The sequence below is a fragment of the Schistocerca americana genome, chromosome 2 (assembly GCF_021461395.2).
Source record: "Schistocerca americana isolate TAMUIC-IGC-003095 chromosome 2, iqSchAmer2.1, whole genome shotgun sequence".
Lineage (NCBI taxonomy): Eukaryota > Metazoa > Arthropoda > Insecta > Orthoptera > Acrididae > Schistocerca > Schistocerca americana.
In genome coordinates this window covers 626545977-626559030 of record NC_060120.1, presented here as the reverse complement: position 1 = coordinate 626559030, position 13054 = coordinate 626545977, and the positions used below count along the sequence as shown (strand labels likewise).

The 13054-nt window shown below is 39.2% G+C and overlaps 1 protein-coding gene across 3 annotated transcripts in view; it reads right to left on the bottom strand.

Moving 5' to 3' along the window:
• LOC124596478 (nucleoprotein TPR) overlaps nt 1–13054 on the bottom strand; it is a 278178-nt gene that overhangs the window by 179918 nt on the left and 85206 nt on the right. For all 3 annotated transcript variants that reach the window (XM_047135622.1, XM_047135620.1, XM_047135621.1), the window contains exon 12: nt 12648–12950. In XM_047135622.1, coding sequence (XP_046991578.1) covers nt 12648–12950 — 303 coding nt within the window. The remainder of the gene's footprint in view (nt 1–12647; nt 12951–13054) is intronic.

Below are 13054 nucleotides of genomic sequence, written 5' to 3'. Positions count from 1 at the left end.
AAAATCCTTTTTTTAAAATCCCAGATTTCCTGGTTAAAAATACACTTTCTTGGGTGAAAATAAACTTCTTCCCAGATGAAGGTACATTTTTCCGTGTTAAGCAACAATGCACTTTCCCTCGGAGCTGCAAAACATATCAATCCTTCGAATGCTGAGGAATTTATGCACAATCATAGAACTTTCCAGCACTTTAGGAAACACAATCCAGCAAAACAATTCATTTTGGAAGGATCTCTGATGCATGGCAACATGTATGAAAGTATAAACATGAATTCCACCAATTACTCCATGCTAGCTTCCGAAGAACTGAAATCGAAATTGCGACATGCTTTTGTCTGCCAGTCACAGCTCATGTCACACGATCTTGCCACCCAATGACAGCAGATAGTCAGAGCCTAGGAAATGTGATATAGTAAGCCAATAGCAACACCCTGTCAACAAGAAAAGATAAGCTTTCACACACATAATATCGATTGTCAAAATTTTTTTGTTCTTTTTTTGTATGGTTAGGCAGCATCATAAGAGCACCAGCTTAAATTGCAGCAGCTACATATTTCTGGCAAGAATGACTGTATATTTCACTGTTGTATGCCAGGCATTTTGTGAGTTACCTGGCTGAGTACATGTTCCATCAAGCAGTTAGACTTTTTCTATTGTAAAGCCAGTTAGGTGTGAAATTGCTCAAGAACTCATTTCACACTTTTTTTAAAAAAAATAATTACACTTTTTGCCATAATTATTACACAATTTATAATCTATGAAAGAACTAAAATAAATATGAAAAACTAACCTTGAAACTTGGTCTTATTTAGTGTGTGTTACCTTTTTGAGGTATATCAAACACAAACATGCCAGTCAAATTTTAAATAATGGTATAAATGACTGGTCTTCTGGGCCCGAAATTTTTGTTTGCGATTGGTCCTCAGCGTTAAGTTTTGAATGAGGTACTAACAGTCCACGATTTAAGAAATTCATCGCACATTCTCATACATACATACATACATAATTCATCCTGTGTAAAAGGAAATTTACTTTGAAAGTAATGCTTCTGAAATCACCATTCACAAAAAGTTGTGATGTCATGCTCACTGAAATGAGGCCCATGAGAAAGGTGCAGCAGAAGCAGTTTGTCATTATCAAGTATTGGATAGTCTTTGACGCATTTTGCTGTTGGCAGACACTTGTGCATGCACCATGTTCTGTTGTTGTAAACAGCACATTTTCTTGGCAGCTAAAGTTTTATTTTGGTGTAATTCTGTTGAGGGTTAACATAAAATTTGTTGTTTATGTCTCAGTTCTTACCAGTCAAAATTACAAAAAAATTAACTGAAAACTAAAACAACGAAAAATTCCTGGAATTCTAAAAAATTCCCGGGCTTTTCCAGATTTCTCCCAGAGGAAAAAATTTCTGTGTTTTCCCACTTTTCTCAGAGCATACACACCCTGTCCTTATACTGTTTACGTATGTAATTAGTCAACACTCTTGACTGTCATCAAGGAACATCAATAGTAATATATTGATCTACACACTAATTCTGACAAACCTCCAATTTTGGTTAGACAATTCTATTTATAGCAGTTTTGTCATCTAACACCTACAAATTCGTACAACTGGCTGAACAGAAGGTATGAACACATTCATACTGGGGGGCAGCTACCCTGAATCACTCTTCAGCAACAACAATCAATAATTGCTCAGCGTAAATCTTAAATGCCTTATAAAATTTGCAATGTATCTTTCCCATGGTGACAGAGATGATTAGTAGGAGCATTAATTATTCAATACACAGAGTAATGTTAAGGACTTTAACCACTGTCCAGTGGGCCTATGTAGTAATGGATACGGGCATTAGTCTCAGCAAGATTTTCAGAAAATGTTTTGAACCAGATATGGGATATTTTTAGGGTGGGGAGGGCAATCCTACCTTTGTTGACAGCCTCAAGGGGAGATGTGGGGAAGTTTCCCCATTTCTGAACATAATGATGCTTTCACACCAAATGGCTTTCAGAATGTTTTCTTTGGTATCGCAAAACTTGTCTTGTCCTTAATTTGCAAAAGATGATACTATCCTTAGTCACTGAGGAAGTTGAACAAATGTGAATACATATGGGAGAGAACTACGCCAAGTGATCTGTTGCTACAGCACTGATAGTCTAACAAACCTAAATGCTAACAAATTTCCGGTGTTTGAAGGACGAATGCTTCCAGTGGAATGTATATGTGACATGTTCCAGCAGTGCTGCGTTTCGTCAAGAGCAAAGGCACAAATGATTTTACGGCAACAGTTTAGCTATAGTAATAATGGATAACAAATTTTACTTTTAAAGTGAAGGGTAAAATGGTTTATGCCAAGAATAAGTTTGCTGTTCTTCTTCTTCTTCTTCTTCTTCAGGGACAGCTTATGTTAGATGAAGGAGCTAATAATTGTATGGACAGGGTGCTGATGGAAGAAACAGATTTAATAAGATTTAGTGAAGTGAGAATAAACAGTTTTGTTTGTGTGGAAACTGAACTACTATCCTGTGGATGGTTAATTTTTCAGACTGTAGAGGATTTAATAAATTTCCAGTTGGGGCTTAAACAGAGATTTTTAGCATTGCATGTTTCCAAGCTTTGAATTCATCTTAGTGTATTCTGATTGCTAAAAATCAGCGACGGACTTGTCGAATTTATTACGTTGTGACAACAGTGACAAATTCATGCTTTTATTATTTGAAATCTAAGATCTTATAATGACCTATATGATGCTGTAAATATTTCCTATGCCCCTTCTTGACAGCAATACCCTGTAAAATTGGTAGTTCTTTCTAAGGTTCTATGTTCACTGGAAGATTTACAAGTTGATGTACCATAAAATTTAAGTGGTCTGTTGGGTGACAGGAACTGGTTATTAATTATACAGTCTGTGATCACGTTTTAAGTGCTGTGCTATACACACTTTTTATGTTGTAATTCTAAGTCCATATTGTTTAAATAATGACATTGCTTAACCTAAAACTGTATTCTCAAATTTATGAGGGGCATTTTAAAAGTCCATGCAAAGTCCACCAGCACGTATCGAGGTCATGTTTAGTTAGTAGCATCTTTGGAAAGAACACACATGCAGTTTCAGCCATATTGGTCTATTTCTTTGTGTTTGACATTCATTTGGTTATTAAACATTACTTTAAGAGAAGCTAAAGACAAGCCTGATAAACATTACAGTGACTCTGAACCTTCAATTAGAACAGTTTATAAGTGGTTTCAAAATTTTCGGAGTGGCCATATGGGCACAAGTGATGCTGACCATTCTGGATGCCCTGTGGAGGTTACGACTCCAGAAATCGTTGATAAAATCCATGATATGGCGATGGATGACAGGAGAGTTATGGTGCATGAGATTGCTTGTGCTGTGGGCATTTCGAATGAATGGGTACATAATATTTTGCATAAACATTTGGACATGAGAAGCTATCCGCAAGAAGGGTTCCACTTGACCAAAAACGGAATCGTGTGAAGTGTTGCAAGGATGGTTTGCAGCTGTTCAGGAAGAATCAGCAGGACTTTAAGCATCGTTTTGTCACTGTGGATGAAACATGGATACATTACTATACTCCTGAGACCAAACAACAGTCTAAACAATGGGTTACCAAGGGAGAATCTGCACCAAAAAAGGCAAAGAGCATTCCTCTGGCCGGAAAGGTTAGGGCGACTGTCTTTTGGGATTCACAGGGATAATCCTCGTCAACTATCTGGAAAAGGGTAAAACTCTTACAGGTGAATATTATTCATCGTTACTGGACTGGTCGAAGAAAAACACTGGCAATTGGACTGCACAAAGTCCTTTTCCATCATGACAATGCACCATCACACACCTCAGCAGTTGTGCTCGCAAAATTAATGGAAATAGGATTCCAACTCATTTCACATCCCCCCTATTCTCCAGACTTGACTCCCTCTAACTACTATTTGTTCCCCAATTTGATGAAATGGCTGGCAGGACAAAGATTTTATTCAAACGAAGAGGTGATTGCAGCAACTAATAGTGATTTTGCAGACTTGGACAACTGCTGTTATTCAGAAGGGATGAAAAAATTGGAACAGCGTTGGACAAAGTATATAAATCTAAAAGCAGACTATGTCGAAAAATAAAAAAGGTTTACCCCAAACAAGTACGTAGTTTTTATTTTTGCACAGACTTTTCAAATGCCCCTCGTAAAGGAGCCATATAGGTTAAACCAGTACTAATGTATCATCACTGTAATACAAGGAAATTTCGTATATGGGATTTTTATTAATTTTTAGTTTCTAATTTTTTCAAATAATATTTAATAGATTTCTCTTATTTCAATATTTGTAAACTAAATATGCTGGCATGTTACTGTAAGAATGTATATACACTATGCGATGAAAAGTATCCGGACACCTGGCTGAAAATGACTTACAAGTTCATGGCCCACTCCATTGGTAATGCTGGAATTCAATATGGTGTTGGCCCACCCTTAGCCTTCATGACAGCTTCCACTCTCGCAGGCATACGTTCAATCAGGTGCTGGAAGGTTTCTTGGGGAATGGCAGCCCATTCTTCGTGGAGTGTTGCACTGAGGATAGGTATCAATTTCAGTTGGTGAGGCCTGGCACGAAGTTGGCATTCCAAAACATCCCGAAGATGTTCTATAGGACTAAGGTCAGGACTCCATGCAGGCCAGTCCATTACAGGGATGTTTTTGTCATTGTAACCATTCCACCACCGGCCAGGCATTATGAAAAGGTGCTCCATCATGTTGAAAGATGCAATCGCCATCTCCGAATTCTTCTTCAACAGTGGGAAGCAAGAAGGTGTTTAAAACATCAATGTAGGCCTGTGCTGTGATAGTGCTATGCAAAACAACAAGAGGTGCAAGCCCCCTCCATGAGAAACACCACACCATAACACCACCGCCTCCAAATTTTACTGTTGGCACTACACACGCTGGCAGATGACGTTCACCGGGCATTCGCCATACCCACACCCTACCAACGGATTGCCACAATTTGTACCATGATTCGTCACTCCACACAATGTTTTTTCCACTATCCAATGTTCACGCTCCTTACACCAAGCGAGGCATTGATTGGCGTTTACGGCATGATGTGTGGCTTATGAGCAGCTGCTCAACTATGAAATCCCAGTTTTCTCACGTCCTGCCTAACTGCCATAGTACTTCCAGTGGATCGTGATGCAGTTTGGAATTTCTGTGTGATGGTTTGGATAGATGTCTGCCTATTACACATTACGACCCCCTTCAACTGTCGGCAGTCTCCGTCAGTCAACAGACAACGCCAGCCTGTGCGCTTTTGTGCTGTACGTGTCCCTTCACATTTCCACTTCACTATCACATCAGAAACATGAAACTAGGGATGTTTAGGAGTGTGGAAATCTTGTGTACAGACATATAACACAAGTGACACCCAATCAACTGACCACGTTTGAAGTCCACGAGTTTCACAGAGCGCACAATTCTGCTCTCTCATGATGTCTAATGACTACTGTAGTCACAGATATGGAGTACCTGGTAGCAGGTGGTAGCACAATGCTCCTAACATGAAGAACATATGTTTTTAGGGGTGTCCAGATACTTCTGATCAAATAGTGTAGAACCTACTATATATGTTTCAGATTTTCACGTCATGTAATAATTAAGACCACAGTAATATGAAATTGAACAAATACTTGTATAGTGATGCAGTGGCTGTTATGAACGTAGTACAGCAATCAAATGAAGCATGTCCAATCCACTCCTCCCCCTTCCACCCCTTGTTCACTTCTCCCTCGCCACCATCCTCCCTTTACTGAATGCTTCTTTTTTATATATAATATACAATACACACAATCATGTTTTAAGAATATTTATGGGCATGATCTTGGCTCAAAGTCATGCAGGTGCCCTGCACTGAAGGACCTGTATGTTTTATTGATTTTCTGTTCACTTTTGCACTCAATAATGGCTATAGAGCTGAACTCTTGAGACTCTTAAATAAATAAGTATCAAATATACAACCAAATGGCAGAAATTTCATTAAAATATGAAGAATTGTTTAATATTAATCATAGGAAGGTATCAGTGTGATACACAATTATTAACACTGCCCAAACACTAATTAACAGAGTTATAACAGACCAAGGGAATACTTCCCCCCTACAAGCAGACCACTCAGCCTCATTCCTACGTAAAATCTACTAACCTGCAAAATGCTTCTACAGATATGAAAGTAAGAGAACAGCACTGGCACCAGTATACGCAAATGAAGAGAAGAGACTGTGCAATAGCCTCAGTCAGTACCATTAAGTAACTAGAAACCGTTTGTGCTTAACCAGGCTACCATTAACACAGCAAAACTAGCGAACTATTCAGAAATATATCTGTTGCTCCCTATGTTATAATCAGAGTCAGGATTTTTATGAATGCACCTTTTCTCAGGGTAAATTAATGCTCTTCAGAAAGATACCACAGTGTGAATTTTGTTTCTTGTTTCGAAAAGACATTTTTTCACAGCCCTTTTCTCCTTCTGTGAGACCTTAATCCATTTTTTCCTCCAACCATGTCCGTAATCCCCTATTTTCTTTTGCTGTAGGATTTCAGTAATCTTCTTGAGTGCCCTTTGTAATTTATAAGAGGAATGGCTTGTGGGTTTAATTTCATTATTTTATAGTTTTGAATCAATATAAAATATTTAACTTTCAATTATCATCTCCTTAGCTTACAGTGAACATTAATAGTACCACTACCCCTTTCGGTACATGTAGGACTGGGAGCACATCTGTAATAATGGAAAATAATTGTGTGCGAGACTCTTCCTATTTCTCTCACTTTGCCGCTACACACAGCCTGCAAACAATCGAAATGAGAATATGGGTATCGCATTTTACCATTTCAATATCAACAGAATCAGTATCCCACTGTTCATGAATTAAGTTCATCATTAAATGAGTGTATTATTAGATTTGATCATGCCAAATGTGTCCAGCGTCTGAGAAACTGTTCCAGCTCAGGAATTCACGCAAGATTCCATTGAAACTGACAGTTTTGTCATGCAATTAAGAAATTTTGTTAGATGAAAAATACCAGTGAGATTGGATCAGACATTTCCAGCTCTAAGCATCAAAAGAACAAGACTCTTCAAACAAACAAATCATGGCACACTATTACAAAATGCATTTGAACAATTCTTCAAAAAGCTAAATATTAACGAATTGAACACTGATTTGTGTGTGTGTGTTACAGGTGCTCAACACTGAGGTTACAGCGCCCTTACGTACATTGGATGAAACAATACTGGATAAAATGTTTAAAATTTTTGTCAAGCAGTAAGGAAGAAAGGTGTAAAAGACGATCATTCACTCACTCTCATCCCATTCGCATTAAACCACACAATCACATTATCTCGCAAGCCTTAATAAGGCAGTGAAGGGTGAAAGCTGCTTTTTCTAAAACTGAAACAGAAGTAAAACCACAGAAGAGCTACAACAAAAGCAAAGGTAAATGTGCATGGCTGACGAATTACAAAAAACATGTGTATGCCAGTCACCCAGTTAACGCACATTAAGAACACAAGCTCCCAACATTTTTGGAAACAAGTTGCACAGAGGGCAGATCTGCCAGTAAATCTGCCACACTCCTCTGGTCCGAAAATAAAATCCAGTCTAGTAAAATGAGGGGCACAGTTACCTGCACGCCACAAGCACCACACGTTGGAGGATCCTCTTGCCGGAGCAACAATGCATGCTTCAGAGAACTGTGACCTATGTAAGGACGAGTAAGCAGGACCTCAGACCATCTTCATGGCCACAAGAAGGTATACCACGGCCGCATTGTGGGCTTTACGAGACACAGCTTATAATCAGTCATTTCCAGCCACTTGTCTTTCCATCAACACCTGACTCTGTACCTCAACAGCGAGGTGAGTACATGCGGGGGAATGGCACACTGAAATAACAGAGGATTTATCAAGACATGTCTCCTTGGCTGCATATCTGCCCTTTCGTTTCCTGCAATATCCATGTGCCCTGGCACCTACCAGAAGGACACCTCTTTCCCCATCCATTTTAGCCGGAGGAGGGCATCCTGAACATTCTGAACCACTTTATCAGCTGGTCAGCTAGATATAAGCGTTGCATCGAGAAAAGAGTCCCCCAGCTTAAACCCGTCTGTGAAGACAGCTACAAAGCCGTGGTGCTCACTTAAATCTCAAAAAATTTCGCATTAAAAACAGAAGAAGGTGTGCAATCTCTCCTGCACTTCACTAAATCTAAAATTACTCTGGCCACTTGCACTAACCAGGGTAGGAGTCAGTTAAAACACTAGATTTGAGCCTGTACATGACCCACGCCAAGGGTCTCAAGCACACATTCTGCACAGATACCAAATGGTCTTGTTGCCCGTAATGATTCATAAAGAGTAGTTCTATAGCTGGATGAGCAATGGTAGGGTGTGCTGGAGCAGTGGAAGTAGCGAGGTGCTGACATACCTGACACACCATGAGAAGCTGCTACCAGGTGGTACAGACAGTTCACCAGTCTCAGCACAAAGAATGGGTACGGGGCAGGACTCTTAAGGGCCGTGGACCACCTGATCTCTTCATGGTGGACAGAATCAATGATTTTAAGGTACGAAGGCCTCGCTGACCCATACACTGTACATCCATAGTCCAGCCGTGATCGAACAAAAGCCCTACAAAAACTGGAGCAGAAGCTCCCTTCCACTCCCCAAGACCTATGTAAGACACCTCAAAATTTTCAGTGTGTTTGGGCCCTTACTTTCAGGTCTATCAGGTGTAGTAACCAAGGCAACATCGAGTCAAAAATGAGGCCCAAAAACTGCACAGAGTCTTTAAAAGGGAGAACAGTGCTCCACAGGTAAATTAAAAATAGGATGAGAATGATTAAAATGAAAAACACACACACACACACACACACACACACACACACACACACACACACACACACACACACCTTCTCCATAGAAAATGTAAAATCAGTCTTTGCAGCCCACTTCTCCACCATCTTCAATGGAAGCTGCAACTGATAAAATGATGCTGAAATGCTGGAGGAGGAAAAGAAAACTGCAAAACTGCAAATAAGGAGCACCATACAGGACTCCTTACGGTGGATGTGATACTGTGGATGGCTGTGGCAAAGAGGGTGTAGCAAAGCAAGAGGCACCAAATTTGTTGTAAAAGTCAGTAAATTATTCAATGGACAATATTTTTCAGTTCAGATATTTCATTCATTCCAAGCAAGTGTCGATTTGTGACATCATCCAGACACGAGTTGACTTTAATCTGAATCCATTTTAGCAAACTAATAATTTCACTAAATTTTATTGATTATGAAATACAAGTTCTTGAAGTTTATTCAGAATTGGAAGTGTTTGATTACTAACTACATGACATAATTTATTTGTTTAACATAAAGGTGTTTTGAATTTTGTATGCATAAAATAAAGTGTGAATTTATATGTGGCTTTTACTCTGACACGAGTTATCACTTGGAGTGCTAAAAGTGAGTGTGTACAATTTGCTGACCTATGTGTTGAATTTTATTTTGTGATCTTGACCCGAATGGAGAGTAAATCCAGTTTCATTTAACCTTTACATGAGATAGACACATCACGTTATTACAAACGAGTCATTTAGCCCATTAGGGAAAACTGGAACCTATGTGCTCGATTAAAATGATTTGCAACGTAGTAAGGACCATTACACACACAGAATGTTACACAAAGTTTGCTGACCGCATGAGAGTGTTTTTCTTTCCAAAAAATGCCAAAAAACCGGCAGTTTCGAAAGTTAAATTATTAACTGTTGTGTAACTTCGATTGTCGTACACCACTACGGAACTTCTTGTATCGTGTCTCTTCACAAAAGATCTCAAGAAGCCGGGATAAACAAGAAGAAAAAGAAGAAGAAGAAAAAGACTAAAGAAAAGGCATCGGTATAAGGGATCACCATTCTCCTGCTCAAAACTATTCGACAGCACGTCACCAATTCTGAAGTGAAAAAAGCACTTTGATAAAAAGTACCAAATAAAGATGGGGAGATGGCCACAAAAGCACCATTGGCAGAGCTGTCCTACAACAACGTGGTTCCAAGTAGTAATGCATGCCTTACTGACACAGAAAAACATACCTACCCAATGCCGCTTATGCAGGAAAACCTGCTGAATAGCTGCCACTAGCAAGACCAGGTTGCCAACAGTGGATTGAAATCTGCTGAAACCACACAGAGTAGCTAAAGTGCTTAGTCTATAACATCCACATCAGATGACAGTTAACCACGCACTCGAAGGTCTTTTCTACACAGCTTGTTAAGGCAACACCAGTAATTACTGGGACACATTCGGTCATTTCCCAGTTTAGAAAGAGGGGTCAAAATTGACTCCCTCCACGAGTTGGGAAGTTATCTGTCTGCCATATTGAATTCAAACTCCGTAAGACGGTTTCCTTGGACAGTGATTCGAGTTCCACAGCATGCAGTATTGGATCTGGTTGTGACCTAGTGCAATATCAAGAGCTTCAGACGGAGTGGAATCCAGCTCCCACATGGAGAATAGGCAGTTGTAGGACTCCAAATTATTAGACTGGAAGTCCAACTCACCCCTTTCCATGGTTGCACAGGAGCAAGGGAACCCTGGATCCTGGCTGGCAGTGGCAATAATCAGCACAAAATGCTCTGCCATAGTTTGTATAGTAGATAACTCATGTTATGTGGTCCAAAATGCAGCCAGCTGGCCAAACAGCATCCACCTGGCTCTGCTGATCATCCATTGTGGCTGCTTCCTTTCAGTGACAGCTCCATTCAATAGGTGAATACAGAGTGGGAAGTGATCACTGGAATGAAGGTAGTCAGTGACTTCCCACTGAAAAGAGTAAGTAAATGCTGGAAAGCAAAAACAGAGGTTGATGGCTGAGAATGTCCCAGCAGCAGCACAGAAATGAGTGGAAGTGCCTGTGTCGAGGATGCACAGCTTGTGAGGCATCATGAGGATCTCCAAAATCCCTCAACACTGATTTGTGTGCAGCTCTTATACAAGCAGGAATACCACTCAGTAAGGTGAAACATTCAACCTTCAAAGGGTTTCTTCAAAAATACACAAAGATGTCAATGCTCAATGAGAGTACGTTTAAAAAAAAAACTTCCAAGAAACCACACAAAGAATCCAGGAGAAAATGTCTGGGTGTGACATGGGAATCATTCTGGATGAAAACACAGACTCAATTGAACAACATTTTTTTGAACATTTTAGTTTGCCCCTTAGCAGAGGAGAAAGTTTGGCCTACGTTGTTAAAAATGTATGAGCTGAAGAAAGCAAATGCCAGTACTGATACATTTACATGCTTGGTCCATGTCCTTTATAGGTTTTGTGAATCCGGAAGTAACTTCCAAGCCATTTTGAAGCCTACAGGCAAATCACTTGCTAGGGATTTTTAACAAGTGTGCTACTATAACGTGTGAAAATTCTGACAAAATTAAAGTGTCCGTGTTTTCTTTCGATCCAGCTGACATAGGTGCAATTTCCAATACACAATAACTTCTGCTACTGGAGAAAATACATAATTTGTGGGCAGAACTAGTTTACATCCATAGTTACAAGTACTTGACTAGCTAATAAATGATTAGAAGAACAAGGTCTTGGAAGAGAGAAACAACGGGATATTTTAACTTCTGTGAGGGGGCAGTTAGACGGCTTTGCCAAAGATAAACTCGTATAGTCTTCAGGAGAATCCAGATCTGTAGAGCTGCCATTCCAAGTGAGTACAAAGTTTGTCTCTAAGGTTTCTGTGGATGTCTAAAGAAGTTTTAACATCTACAAAGATATTCTATTTTTTAATAGAAGCAGACTTAGTTTAAAAATGTAGAGTGCTAAATGTCTAAGATCATCATCCATGATTTTTCCTTCTTCTGAAGAGTGATGATTTGATATACTTGTTTGTAATTCAATAAAGTGTAACAGGAAAAGATAATTTGTTGAATTAGTTAAGTAAATCATCACCTTTTTGGCCCTTTTTTACCTTATTTTAGCACCTGGTCTATTCCTTTTTCGTCATCTGAAATTTGCACCTAAGAATCCTAACTATGATTATAATGAACAACTGTTGTTTCTTTCTGACATCTGATTAAAATTTGATACCAATCCGTTCATTCGCATCACCTCAGCAAAGGCAGATGTTTCCCTGACAAGACAATGGAGGATATTTATGACAGCTTTGAAATTTAAAAAAATTCTGACATCACAAATTCAATACAAGAAGATTTTATGTATCTTACTGATATGGTAGTCATTGCATCACTGCTGAATAATCATGACAAGGAAGTGAAGGGCGAGATCAACTGCAATGTTGCCAACATACATATTCCAGTATTTCTTTTCCACCTACATGCAGAATATCTATTTTTCTGACTCTCATGCCAAAGATGAAACTGAAAATAAATTTAAAACAAATGCTGTTTTTTTTACAACAGACTGATGTTGAATCACCATCACTACCACCACCTATAACAACTACACTACTTCCACAGACATTATCATACACCTCTCAGTGAGAGTAATTCAAAATAAATGTTTATTTCTTATATTTAATACCTTAATTTACTTACAGTCTAACGTATATACCAACAGTATACTTACATCTTTAATAGCAACAATTGTTTGCTCATGCTTAGCTATTGATTCAACGTATATCTGGTTTCGTTTCTCAAGAGCATCAACCTGCGCACGATAAACATCAGTGCTGTCTTTTAATGCCTTAGCACAGCGATCTGCATATTCGGCCTGTGCCACAATGCGGGCGTAGTCGGAACGAATTTTGTGAAGTTCAGTTTGAGCAGTTTCCAACTGTTCAGTCAAGTGTTTCTCATGTGCCTGTCTTTCTTTACGGTATGTTTCAGCTTCAGCCAGTGCCTCTTGAAGAGCCTTTCTGGTCTCTGCCAACTGCCAAAATAATTAAAAGATTATATCATGCCAAAAAACTTTACTGAATAGAACCTAACAATGACGAGGCCACAGGATGTGGATGACAGGGGCAAAAACAACAG